The 13965-nt window shown below is 48.8% G+C and overlaps 1 protein-coding gene across 1 annotated transcript; it reads right to left on the bottom strand.

Moving 5' to 3' along the window:
* Positions 1-281: 281 nt before the first annotated feature.
* On the bottom strand, positions 282-10368 carry MLEC (malectin). The gene is made up of 5 exons (XM_006865434.1): positions 10019-10368; positions 2971-3149; positions 2249-2425; positions 2080-2137; positions 282-601 (listed from the first exon to the last, which is right to left on the bottom strand). Exons 1-5 carry the CDS (start codon positions 10242-10244, stop codon positions 372-374), a joined length of 870 nt encoding a protein of 289 aa, XP_006865496.1. The 5' UTR covers positions 10245-10368; the 3' UTR covers positions 282-371.
* Positions 10369-13965: the final 3597 nt, after the last annotated feature.

The raw sequence follows: 13965 nt of genomic DNA on the forward strand, positions 1-13965 counted from the left end.
CCCAGATAATAAGATGCCATTTCCTGGCTATTAATTTCTAATTCAAACAAGGGAACCACATCTGCTCTGAGTTCAGAGTCCTTTCCACTAGGCATACAGGCTGGGATCCTTGAACGGGAAGGATCCAGTTGGAGAGACAGCTGGGGGCCAGCCACAGAGAGGACTAGCACTGAAGCAGGTCTGGGACCAGGTGGTGGGGAGGGCTGCTCTCTACTCACTTGGCCTCTTTTTATCTCCTTTAATTTGTGTGTGTGTGTGTGTGTGTGTGTGTGTGGTTTTTGTTAATCATTGTGAAAAACACAGAAACCCAAACTAACATGTTTGGTTTCTTTCCCATACCCCTCCGCCCTGTTCAGGATGACCATTTGTTCTCACAGCCGGCAGAGGCAGAAGAGGGTTGGAATGAAGACTCCAAAGGCCACCAGGATGGGGAACATGAGGCTGCTGTTGTCCGAGGCATAGGGGTTGGGCGTGCGGGGGCCTGACTGCACCCGGTTCTTGTTGGACTGTCTTTTGAGATTCGACCCTTCATCATATTCTTCTTCTTCTTCTTCCTCTTCTTTCTTTTCCAATCCTGGATGAGGCTGCAGCTTTGGTACATCTGACAAAAGAAAGTAAACACTATCTAAGTCGACCCACAGCATTGAAATGAGACCCTTAAAAGCAGCCAACTCGTCACAGCACAGAGACTCCTGTAACCTAGCCAGGGTCCATGGGACAAAGCATAAATAACAGAACCAGCCTCTGAAACCCATCTTCTTTAGCTTTAGCTAAAAAGGAGTGAGAGCTCTGCCCACAGGAAGGCTTAATATTTCCTCTTCCTCTCTCCTTCTTTCAGAACCCTGAGAGGACCAGACTGGACAGAGACAACAACCTGACACCCAAAACGGAATCTTTTCAACTCACCTCTTTCCCATTACTCCACAGTTGCTATTTTTGGTTTTACTTTAAATAATATTTTCTTATGCTAAAGGTCAAAGTTGACACAGCAAATTAGATTCCCATTGGACAATTTCTACCCAAATGGTTTCATGATATTGATGACATTTTCTACAAAGTGTCATCATCTCATTCATTCTGTTTTGGTTGTACCATTTCCTGCACTCTAGTTTCTCTGCCCTCTTACTTTCTCATTCCACACTCCCTTTTGATCCACTGAACCGTTGCTGATCTGAACCAGATCTGAACCACAGAGGTCTAGGTTCTGAGCACATACAATGTCTCTGCCCTACCTCCTCCATGGGAACCACAGCACAGATCTGTGTGAAAGCAGGACACTGTGAGAGCCAGTCTATCAACCCCACAGGGTGAAGTTCTCAGCACAGTCAGAACAAGAAGGAGAAAGGCATAGGAGGAGGGTCAGGGAGAAAAGTTGTTAAGACACATTTTCTCTAAAAAATATCAGCCTGAAGCAGACAGCCACAAAAATCTGAACTGTGGTAAGAAAAATTATCACCTAAGTCTGGATACCAAGGACAAGGAGACACTACTACGTAACCTTTGTCTCAGCAATGCTGCCAACTCTCAGATCCTACCCAAACTTAAAGGTCTCCTCCTCCTCCTTGCCTTTTCCTCTTTGCCCCCAAGAAATAGCTGTCACAGAAACAGAGTAAGGACATGTTTTAGGAGATTCCAGAGGATTACAAGGTCAGCGTATACCAACAGGTATCCTCATTAGTCCACCTGGACTGGGGTTAAGGAATCTGCGCCTGGGACAGGATAGCTGATTAAACGGCAGCAGCAGCAACACGGGGACACAGGTCAGAGCTGGTGGCTGGCAGCTAGTACCAGGCTGTACTTCATCCCCATCAGCCTTTGAACTCCCCACAATTTGGCTTCCAAATTGTTGTTATGTGCCATGGAGTCGGTTCCAACTCATAGTGACCCTACACAGGGGTTCTGAGGTTGTAAATCGTTACAGGAGCAGAAAGCCTCATCTTTCTCCCACGGAACAGCTGGTCGTTTCGAACCACTGACCGTGAGATCAGTAGCCCAATTCATAACCACTATGCTACCAGAGCTCCTCCCAACCACATCCTTCTGCCCAAGTCATAAAAGCAGGTCAAAACAAAGACTTACCATCTATCGTCCCAGCCATGATATAGAGCGCACAGACTTTGGGATTGTCATAGTACCCCTAGGAAATGGGAAACAGTGGTCAGGAAACGCTTTGCATGCACCCACTCTCTAAGTCCTTCTCCTTGGTAGGGAGGAGGGCAGGGCGGGGGTGTGGAAGTGGGGGCATTACCTTGACAAACTCAATGGAGAGTTTCCCTGTGAAGGTGGATACCTCCCCCTGGACACTCAACTTCCCCTTTCTGATGCTCATGGGGATGATCTCATCATGAGCTGTGCTGTGCCCAACGCGGTCAAAGATGTCCAAGTCCTTCACCACCACGTGGCCATTCAAGCGCACATCAAACACCTTTCAGGAATAGAAAAGGACAGAATGTCACAAACCATCTATATTACATCCTGTTAGCAGTTGGACATCATGCATATATCTGGGTTTCCAGTTCAAAATATATTTAAGAAACCACTGGGCCAGAGACACCCCAGCATGGCTACGACTCTCCGTGAGCTAAGTCAAACCCCTTCAATGTCACAGAGCTCTAGTCCTGGCCTTAAGGGGCAAAGAACACACACACAAAAACTCAGAGTGAAAAGGAAGGAATTCACAAAAAGGGACAGAAGAAAAGAATAAAGCCAAAAAGAAGAAAGGTGTTAAAATCCCAAAATGGGAAGGGGTGTCCAGGGCCAGTTGATGACCAAGAACTAGGATTCTGCCATTGCCTTCTGTCACCACACTCCAAGGTAACCTCATGGACAAAGGGACATAGTTTCTCTGAGGGCAGAAAGTAGTAGCTTCTCCTCAAAGCTCGTTCGTTCCTCACTTCTGAACTGACTCTTACAAGCGATGGCCTAAAGCAGAGGACTATTGAGGTGGCAGGGGGCCTGACCAGGTCTCACCTTCTGCTGAGACTGTGCAAAGTAGACCTCAGCGAATTTCAACACCAGGACATAGTCCCCCTCCTCCTTGATGGGTACTTCATAGCCAAAGGTCTCCTCATTGTACCTCTCGGTTTGATACAGGATCTGGTCCTCGGGGTTGGAGCGCAGGATTGGCAGTTTCATGCCATAGTCTGAGGCTAGGGACAAAAGACAAAGAGAAACCACATCAGAGGCAAGACACAAAAGAAAAGCAGAGAACCCCGAACCACCAGAGGCATTTCCGGGGTAAAGCTACTAACCCTCTCAGTGCAAGGGGCCACCCTCTCTGCACCTGGCTCCAAACAGACCAGACAAAGGGCACAGAGGCCATTACCAGGGAGAGGAACATGAAAGAGATCTCGCACTAGTTGCCTGTTGAGGCAAAACTTTTTTTGAAAGCATTTGACTTTCCCAAGTTTGTGGAGAGGGATGACAGGAGAACAATCTACCTCATTCTTAAAAAAAGTGCGGCGCTGCCAACTGCCTGGTTCCCGAGAGCAGCCTCATCAAATTAGGGCAATGGTCAGGAACTATATACAAGATGACCAGGCTCAGAGAGTGGATTCTTCCCATTCCCAGAGTCTTTAACACACAGGCCATCTGGTTAGAAAGTCTTCCTTCATTGTCTTAACTACAAATAAGATACTGACTTTAGTTCCTTTTTTCTAGTTTTCTTTCAGAAAGCTCCAAGGCTAGGCAAGAGCGTGATGGTCATAACAGGTAGGAGACTCTCTAGTGTCCTTTAGATCCCAGCATCTTAGTCCTCAGATTCACAGAAACTCCACCTCACCGTCTGTCTGGAACATTCTCCCAGTTACAGCAAAAGAAGAAAGCATTCCTACTGTATCTCTAACACCTGGCACAGTGCCTGGCACATAGATGGCACTCAATAGTATTTGCTGAACAAACAAATGGCACTAAGAGAGGTATTGGCCAAGCTGGGAAACCATGCTCTCTCCACAGGCTACAGTCCTGTAGCAGGGAGGGGCTTAAAGATGCTCCCAGGGGGCCCCCTTTCCCAGTTCACAGGTCAACAAGGTCTAAGGCAAGGCCACAGCAAAGAGGCACTTCCCTGTGGGTCAGTATCACAACAGCCAAAAGTCTCTACTGCCTCCCTCTCCCCAAAACTTTGTAAGAAACCAGACTGTATGCAGGCTTCCCTCACTTTAACAAACTCCACTGGAGTATGTTCTCAAATGTCAGACACCACAGGCCAATGCCAGAGAGGAACGGCGCTACTTTGTGCTTGGGAAAGGGGACTCGTAACCCTTTCTCCCATCAACACAAGGCTTTCCAGTGCTCTATCAATCTGCTTCCCAAACCAGACTCAGCTGGGATCTCCCTATACAGACTGGCGCCTGCTCCACACTGGAATTAAGACATCCAGAGTGCCTCCAAAATCATGTGGCAATTCTGAAGACATCTAGCACCTAGCTCTTTAGGAGACACCCAAGAGCAATCACCTTGCGAGCTTTACCTTCAGAATCACTGAAACTCAAAGGGATAGGGCAGAGTCACTAAAAGACCCAGCGGCTGAGCTCTATCTACCCCTACAGGAATAGAAGCCTAACTGTTAACCGGTCCCATAAACCCACACTGTGGCCACAAGATCAGACAGACTGATGAGACAACAGGACAGGAAACGCACTACATTTAGTTTTAAGACTTCTTCTTCCTATTTCTCCTCCAGAAAACAAATCCAAGGAGGGCAACTCAGCAGCACTACAAAGGCTGTGCGGCCAACAAGCTCCAGCTCTTTCCCAGGCTCAGAAAAGACCATCACCCTGGGGCACAAACTGATAAAGAGTAAAGGGCTGCTATTTCTCTTCCAACTGAGCTCCAAGAATTTCCTTCTTCCACGAGGATCATGACCTGTACAAATTTGGAACATTCACTGGATTTGATTTATATACACACACAAAGTTTGGTGTGTGTGTGTGTAATCTTTTTCCTGCTGAGCGGAAAAAGTGAGAAATGGACAGTAATGTAATCCACGGCAGTCTGGGCTCCATTGCTCAGAGAGCTTCGCCCTGTGAACACAAAATGGTTTCACAACCTTGGAATTACCTTTAAACATTTTCCTTTTAAAACCCAAGCAGCTTTCCCAAGAGATGTGTCACATGCAGAGCTGAATTTGCCCATGCAGCAAGAGATGCAACAGCACCTAAAAGGATATTTTCCTGCCCCTCTTTGGCCTTTGCACATTCACTACTAAACAGATTCCTCCAAATTACAGTAAACTGCACCGTCAACACACTGCTAAAGTTGGGATGATAACACTCGGGCTGTTAACCAAAAGGGAAGGGGACCAATGGACCTATAGGGTGTCCACTGTCCCTTAGACTGCGACTATGGAGGAGCCAGGAGACTTGGAAAACAATCCCTAAGTTTTAAAGTAAGACAGGACTGAGGACTGGAGTTCAACTCCTGTTCTGTCTCCCCACTCAGTGATGATACGCAACGGGATTCCTCCAGATGTGTTTCTTACAGGAGTTGGGGTGAGGATCAAAAAACATCTGTGAACAGCTTCATGGAGCTCCTGTGTGGTGAACCAGTTAACACAATCAACTGTTACCTAAAGGTTGCTAGTTCAAGCTCACCCAGAGGCAACTTTTAAGAAAGGCCTGGAGAGCTACTTTTGATAAACCCACCACTTAAAACCCTAGGGAGCACAGTTCTACTGTGACACATGAGGCAGACTGCACTTCAGGGCAACTGGTCACCAAGTTCAACACAGTGCTTCCAAGAGACCCACACACATAGGAATGAGGGGGCTTCAAAAGTTCCTGGAAAAAATGAATGAAGAGATAATGGAATTCTTCCAGAAGTTTTGAAGCCCCCTCGGAAGTGTGCAGGCATAAGCCCCAAATAAATGTCTTCACCCCAGGAAGCTTAGGGATTGAAGCAAGCCAAAATGGAAGTCATAAAGACAGCTGGAGGGACAGACTGGGAAAGCAGGAAGGTGCAAGAACGTGCCCCACATGATACCACCCGCTACCCACCAGCCCAATGTTTGGCCTTACACACAACTACTGGATTATTTGGACTCACTTCTTGCTCAAGTGAGACCTTTCTGAATGAATGATTCTCCATGGACTGAGACAGGGAATTCAATGATCTGCATTCTCAACTTGTGGAATTCTGCTATTGGGAAGACCTGCAGGACAGCAACACACACGCACACACACAGCCCAAATCCACGCTATTGCGTCTCTTCTGACTCTGAGATCCTGTACAGGGTTTCCAAGGCTGTAAATCTACAGGAGCAGGCAGCCTCATCTTTCTTCCACACAGTAGCTAGAGGGTTTTGAACTGTCACTCTTGCAGTTAGCAGTCTAGTACTTACCCTACAGTGTCACACCAGGGCTACACATGTGACCATTGTTGTGCAGCTGGTGAATGTAAACTGGTGACCTAGGGATTCAAATTGACCTTGAGGTCCAGTACTTTATCCCAAAGCACCAAACCAAGACTCCACAGGGGACAGTGGTAGTGGTTGTTGTGTGCCATAGAGTCTGTTCTGACTCATAGCAACTGTATAGTGTTTCCAAGAAGCGGCTAGTAAGTTTGAACCATCGAGCTTGTGGTTCAAAGTGACCTTGCAGTCCAGCACATGAACCCACAGCGCCACAAGGACTCCAGTAGAGGGTGCGACTTCTAAACCATTCCTTTGGTGTTGGCTGTGTGCCGTACAGTCGGTTCTGACTCATAGCAGCCCTGTACTGGGTCTCTGAGGCTGTAAATCTTTTTACAGGAACAGATAGCCTCATCTTTCTCCCACGGAACAGCTGGTAGTTTCGAACTGCTGACCTTGTGGTTCGCAGCCCAATTTGTAACCACTACACTGCCAGAGCTCCTTTGGCCTTAAGCAAATCAGAAGGTGCCAGGACTTTCTTAACAACTCTCAAGCTCCTAGCTGCCAAGGCCACATTCTTCCCCAGTTGAAAGGAAGGCTGCCCAGGAAAGGTACTAGAGAGTTAGTAATCTCCGAGGCCAGGGCCCCCAGCCAGGGCTTTTCCCCTCTGGAACCATGTGCTGGCCTACTTTTAACTCAAGTGAAAGGTCATCATGTAAAAAAAAATATCAGAGACTTTAACCTGCTCCAGACAGAAGCTGAAGTTTTCAAAAGTCATGTCACCAACTTCAAAAGCATGACAAGTTTTACAGAGAAGGACAACAAGGCTCTGAGAGTTCAGTGGTTCTTCCAAGCGGAAAAACTGGCTAACAGGTACCTTTCTAGGAAGAGAGAGACTCCATAGGCCAAGACAAGGTCTTTGCCTTCAAGCTAAATAACAAGGTCGTTCTCCAGTCCATCAGTGAACCCCAGAGGGCTGCCAGGTAAGCGCTTCCGGCCTACTTTCTGTAGTGGTGCTTCCGTAGGTGGTTTGAAGAGCTATTCTACTCCCTGGTCTGCAGCATATTCAATCGTATTGAAATACAATTCAACAAGTGTTAATAAGTGCCTATGAAAGCAGGAGCCATTAGGTGCCCAGGGAGCCCCCACATTCCCAAGAAACCCGAAATTGACAAAGAACTACAGAGAAACAGCAAGTTCAAAAGCAGGTCAAAACCTTATCAAGCCTAACTTGGCAACAATTACCTGAATTCATTCAACATGAAATGAATTTTCCTCGGGGCATGCTACAAATAATATGGGCATGGGGGTGGTGCTGGGGAGACACACAGCTCCTATTGCAGTTACTGTGAACAGCTGCAAGAAGCCAGGGTCTCCTTAGCAGCATCTCAGCCCCAGGCCTGTTGTTGGGTGCTGTGGAGTTGACTCCCACTCATGACAGAGTAAAACGGACCCATAACGTGTCCAAGGCAGAACATTCACAGGAACAGATTGCCAGGTCGTTCTCCAGTGGATAGGCTGAGCAGACTCAAACTCACAGCCTTTCAGTTAGCAACAGATTGCTTAACTGTTGCACCACCAAGTTTCCTTGACCTGCAAAATGCTACTTTCAAGAACCTGGTATGTGCAATTTTGTAACAAACAGACCAGCTTCCTGGCTGCACCTGACAACCACCCCCATTCATGCCTTAATTCTGCTACAATTCATACCAGACTGGCAGGCAGCGAGGAGCAGGAGCCTCCATTTCCGCATCCACACTGAGGCTAGTGTCCAAGATAAGAGTCCAGTCTCCAGGATCCTCGTGTAACCCGTACCTGCTACAACAAACTCCTCCCAACCAAGTACAACCATAAGCCAGGAACTCAAGGGCAGAGAACCTAGCTGCTTGCTGAAAAAACCTTGCTCCAGCAAATTAAAACCCGAATCCTTTCTGATTATGTGCAGTACCTGGGGACTAAAGCAGAATGTTCGTCAGCTTTAGCCTCTGCACAGTGAAAACATGCAAAGCCTACCAAGTGCTAACTGAAAGGAGCCGGCTATCTGCACATCCTCTTCACCTCCCCTATCTCAACAGGCAAAGTCCACAAACTGCCTGAGATTCCTCCACGGCTCCTTCCTCCCTGCAGCACCTCACGGGGAAAGAGGAAGGGTCCAGGATGAAGATAGTAATGGTCTCCTGCTGCAAAGCAGGCCTCAGGGCCCTGACTCAGCTTCACCCATGCTATTGTGACCTACTTGCCAAGGCTAACCAATCTTCAGAACAAAAGGAACCTCAGAAAACTGCCCTGCTGTCCCCTGACTGTCACAGGTATAAACGTGATCCGTTCTCGAACAAACTAGGGCACTGCAGTTAACCTGGAAGAACTCAGGAGGCAACCTATGTTCTGTAAAAGGCAATACCCAAACCCAGGAAGACCCATACAGGAATCTCCCAGTTGATCAGAAGTGAGAATAGTGCCAATTTAACAAACCGATGAACCTAACCCCAAACCCAAGACTGCAATCATTACAGAAGCAGACAGCCTCATCTTTCTTCCATGGACTGTGGCTGGTGGGTTCCAACCAATGATCTTCTGGTTAGCAGCCAAGTGCTTTCACCACCATACCACCAGGATGTGCCACCCAACCCACCCCCCAAAAGAAACAAACACCATTGTCCTCAAATCGATTCTGACTCAGTGACCCAATAATAGAGCAGAGTAGAACCTCCCCTACCCCAACTGGGTTCCCAAGGTTGAAAATCTTTATGCAAGTAGCTTGCCACATCTTTCTCCCACAGAGCATGAGGTTGGTTTGAACCATCCACCTTACCTTTGCGTTGGCTACCAGTCAAGCACTTTACCCCCCACCCCGCACCATCAAAGAATGGTTTGGGGCTGGGGTACCACCCTATCAGAAGCCTGTGTCCCAAGAACAGAACTTCATCCTTTTGGTCCAGAGTGCGGCCGGGAATCTGCATTTCTGCAACGTACTTCCCCATGTGCGGCCCTGTACCAATGACTGGTCCCCAACTAGTCAACTCCAGACGGTTTCCCAGCAGCAGGGTTCAGCCTTTGCAGGCCCGCTGGGGACGGGTTCTATGAACTTTCCCAGGCAGAATATCCCCACCTTAAGCCCGTCTCGCAGGCAGGAGGTCTTCAAGGTAACCCCTTTTGGGGAGAGGCCACTGGCTTCGACTGTGAAGCATTAATAGAGTACTCCTGACTCCAGAAAGGAATGGGGAGGGGAGGAGGCGACAAGAAAACTTTCCTGGCCTCCTTCTTCTAAGATTCCTTTCTGTTCTGGCTAATAGTCTGGCTAAGAGTCAGGCGGAGATGGGAAAGTGGCCGCATTCTGGGTCGCCTGGAATCTGGATGAAAGGGCAGAATCGCCTAGGGCAGGAGGATCAATAACCTACAACCTAGGTAGCAATAAGTGCCCCCCATTGGACTTTCCCAGCTGGGGGTGGGAAGGGAGGCATGAAGGGTGGTGAAAATGCAGGATGCGAGTTCCCAAAATAACTTCTCACAACTCTGCCTCGATGGGCGCTCAGTAGCTTCGAGAGGGTGCCAGGTCCAGGGCCTGAAGGACGGAGGGAAACTTCGCTGGGAAACGTGGTCGAGGAAGGGGGTCGCGGCCCGCAGCCCTCGGTGCCCAGCACCCGCAGGCCCTCTCGGCAGAGGGGCTCTCACCTCGGCCCACCCGGCCTTCCAAGGGGTCCTTGCGGAAGTGGATCCCGTGCACATCCACATGCGCTTCGCCGCCAGCATTGACCGCCCAAATGACGCTCTCCGGCAGCCCGGCCCCCACTGCGCCGGCCACGCCGAGCCCAGGTCCCCGGAGCGCCGGCAGCAGCAGCAGCAGCAACAGTCGCAGGAGCGTCACGGCGGCTCCCTCAACCGCCCAAGTCTCCAGCATGGCGGGCACCACCGCGGGGGCAGCCCCCGCCGACCCTCGTCCCCGGCCGGCCACCAGGCCACCCTGGACTCAGAAAAACAGCGCCACGGGCAGCTCTGCCTCAGCGGCCGGGGGCATGTCGCTCCCAGGCCTCCCTCTCCACAGCCAAGGTGCCACCTCCCACCTCAGGTACAACCTACCCCACCGCCCAGCCCCCGGCCACTACTCTGCAACCAATCGGCGTCCAGCCCTCATTAATTACCCACCACCCTGTCGGGTGCCGCCCTCCCATTGGCTGCCAGGCGCGGGAGGAGGTGTGGCTACTCCCAGGCGCAGGCCCAACCATCAGGCCTGAGTTGGAGCGCGAGCAGAGGGAGGGAGTTCGGTTGAAGCGGCGGTTCGACGCGGAAGTGGTGGGGTGCAGTGGCCAGGCGGCCCCGGAATCCTGCAACTAAATGGGAAAGGTGGCCTGGGGGGGAAGGTTTAGGGTAGGGCGCACTGACACGTCGCCAGCACTTCCGGTGCTTCAAACATGGGACCAAATAAGCTCCAGAGGGGGCGTTGCTGGCTTTCCCGCCCCCTCATCCTTTTTCGGAGACAGGCATGATCAGAGCTCTAATAGGAAAAGCATTGGACATTATCCTGACCCGACGGACTTATTCCCTTTCCCTCTGTGAAGCAGAAAACCCAACGCTCCCAGAGAGGCAAAGTTCACAGAGCCTGGGGTCCGAGTCCCATGAGGATAAGGCCCCGCCTTCACCCCTTAGCAGACTCGGGGCTGGTGGTAGCGTCCAAACAGGAGTCCAATCAGAAGACTACAACGCAGCGGAAATGCGTGGCCTTTTGGGGGAGGAGCTCCAGGGTGTCTATGTTTCCATGGCGACGGCCTCCCATCTGGCCTCTGCTACGAAGTTGGGACTTCCCCCAGCTTCCCCGGCCCAGTCTAGGAAACCCTGTATTGGGCTCAGTCATGACCCAAGCTGCATCTTTGTCCTTTGGTTGTTCATTTAATGCTCTTATGCATTGGCGATTCCTGTGCTGGGTGGGTGCCCAAACTCCCATTTTACAGAAGGGGAAACCGAGGCCCAAAGAAGGGTAGGGCCTGGCCTGACGGTCAGACCACGACCATGAGTTTAAAGACAAAAGGCCATTTAGACATTTGTTCAACAAATAACTGTATTTCTCAAGTTTCTACTGCTAGAGTTAAGGAGCCCTGGTGATAAGGTGGGTTGGGCTGCTGACCACAAGATCAGCAGTTGTACTAGGGATGCCAGATTTGGCAAATAATATGCAGCCGGTTGAGTTAAATTTGAATTTCTGATAAGCCAGTGGGAACTTTGTTGTTGTTGTTATGTGCCGTGGAACTAGTTGTACTAAAAAAAATTCACTGTTTACTCGAAATTCTAATTTAACTGGTCTTTCTTGTACAAGGAGGTTTCCAAACGTGGAGAAATGGACTTAAAAGATACAGGAATTGTTCCTCGTATTTTTGAAGCTTCTAGTATTTCACCTGAGGAGCAGTAGAAATTGACTCAGTGGCAGTGAACTTTGTACAGCGTCAACAAAATATACTTCGAACTCCTGTCAGGAGTGTGTCAGTCTGTCAGAACAATTCACTATCCAATCAATTAGTTAAAAACAGTCTGCTGTTTTTGACAACTGCTCTATTTTAATTTGGAAATGGAGTATGGGTGGGGGATTTCAGTACACCAGGATTCTTTTCCCAGCACTTAAGGTCCCACCCCATGGTGTAGCTTTTGGAGGTGTCCCTTCTGACTCCATTTCTTTCCCCCTATCTTGCAAGCATCTGGTTTTACTTCCTTCTACAGATCTATTTCCTCTCTCAAGGCCTCTGGGGCATTGCATTGGAGTTTCTAATGTCACTTACATCTCTTTGAAACCAGACAAGTCAGAGCTTAAATAGCCAACGGACACAAGGTGTGGTGCCAGTGAGGGACACAGGTACAAAGAGGTGGTGTGGCTTTCTCCCTCCCAAACAACTGGCCAGTAGAGTCCCGTGTTGTTCCCACCATCCCCAAGATCTATCTATCTGTATATCCTCAAGGCAGTTTGGCCCAGAGGAAACCATTACAAAAATGAATTAAGCATTTTAGGACACCTCAAAGAACCTAACCTTATCTCTTAACTCTCAGATGTTCTGTCACTGCAGGGGGTGAACAAGAGGCCGGCAGGGTTTCTTTCAGAAGATAAACAAGGCTGGTAACCATCAAGGGGAAGATAAAGACAGCCTAAATATCCCGGTTTTTCTAAAGTGCTGTGTTGTTGTGAACGGATGTCAGTTCCGACTCATAGAAACCCTGTGTAGGGTTTCCGAGGAGCAGCTCGTAAGCTTGAACCACCAATTTTATGGTTCAAACTGACCTTGTAGTCCAGCACATTAACCCCCAGCGCCATAATCCCCAGTATCAACCTCTACTCCTCCCCTCAATATTCTTTGAGGATTCCTGAAATTTGATGCATTGTTTCACAGAACTCACGGTATGTCAAGGAAATGTCTCACAGTTAGGCTGGCAAGTCCCAAATCTGCAGTTTAGACATCAGTCTTCAGGAGTCTCTTCACCCATGCAGAGTCGGGCTGTTGACTTGCAAAACTGTGCAAGTTGACAGACCAGATCAGGCAGCTAACTCTGGTCCTGCGAAGAACCAGAGGTCCAAAGGAGGCGAGCTTGGTTAATCAAGCACAGTAACAAACATCGCTACAACGGCTTTCTTTTTACCCAGCAGGATGGCAAACTTGACCACACCTGTCATTAGATTTCCAAGTTTTAATCATCACAATTAACTGTTAACCGTCACACACACAACTGAACCATATCATCCCATCAACATCTTCTCTTAACCCAGATCCATCAGGAAAAAGTCATTTTGTGGGTGTCACAAAGACATGGTTCCTGGTAGTGGTTGTGTGCCGTCATCTCGGTTCTAACTCATGGAAATCCTGTATCAGGTTTTCAAGGCTGTAAATCTGTACAGGAACAGAAAGCCTCATCTTTCTCCCGTAGAGCAACTGGTACATTCCAACTGCTCACTTTGCAGTTAGAAGCCCAACTTGTAACCCAGAACACCGCCAGGGCTCCTTACAAATACCTGGCTAGAAATTGTTGTTAAATTGCTGATGAGTTGGTTCTGACCCACAGAGACCCTGTATAGGGTTCCAAGAAGCAGCTGGTGAGCTTGAATTGCCAACTTTGTGGTCCAGTGCATTCACCGTCAGCACAGCAGCAGGACATATTAAATAATTCACTGGCTCCTCCGAGTCCATTCTAGTTAGACTACCCTTGAACCCAGAAGGTTCCTTTTTTGAAACTTAGTTTCTCATGGATTAGGTTACCTCTTACTATAACATGGGAGTCCCTGGTTGGTACAAATGGTTAATATGTGTAGCTGATAACCAAAAGGTTATAGGTTCAAGTCCAATCACAGTTATCTTGAAAGAAAGGCCCGGACATCTACTTCAGGGAGAGAAAAAAAAACAAAACATCTCTTGGGAACCTCTTAGAGCACAGTTCTAATCTGATAGATTAGAACATGGGGTCAATATGAGTCAGAAAAAAAAACTGCCACAGAATGGCACATCAAGCAAAAGACCCGGAGACCCTGGAGGCAGGATGAATACTGCCCAACAGCCTGAGTTCCAACCTGGTTTAACTGTTCATTCCAGTTGTGGCCATGTTGTTGTTGTTGTTGTCAGGTGCCATCGAGTCGGAACCGACTCATAGTG

Source organism: Chrysochloris asiatica, unplaced genomic scaffold (genome assembly GCF_000296735.1).
Source record: "Chrysochloris asiatica unplaced genomic scaffold, ChrAsi1.0 scaffold00078, whole genome shotgun sequence".
In the NCBI taxonomy this organism is placed as follows: Eukaryota; Metazoa; Chordata; class Mammalia; order Afrosoricida; family Chrysochloridae; genus Chrysochloris; species Chrysochloris asiatica.

Coding starts and splice junctions, on each gene's coding strand:
- MLEC (XM_006865434.1), bottom strand. CDS start 10,244: ATGCTGGAGACTTGGGCGGTTGAGGGAGCCGCCGTGACGCTCCTGCGA. Junction 3,150..10,018: donor GGAAGGCCGGGTGGGCCGAG/GTGAGAGCCCCT, acceptor TTTTGTCCCTAG/CCTCAGACTATGGCATGAAA. Junction 2,426..2,970: donor TTGCACAGTCTCAGCAGAAG/GTGAGACCTGGT, acceptor TATTCCTGAAAG/GTGTTTGATGTGCGCTTGAA.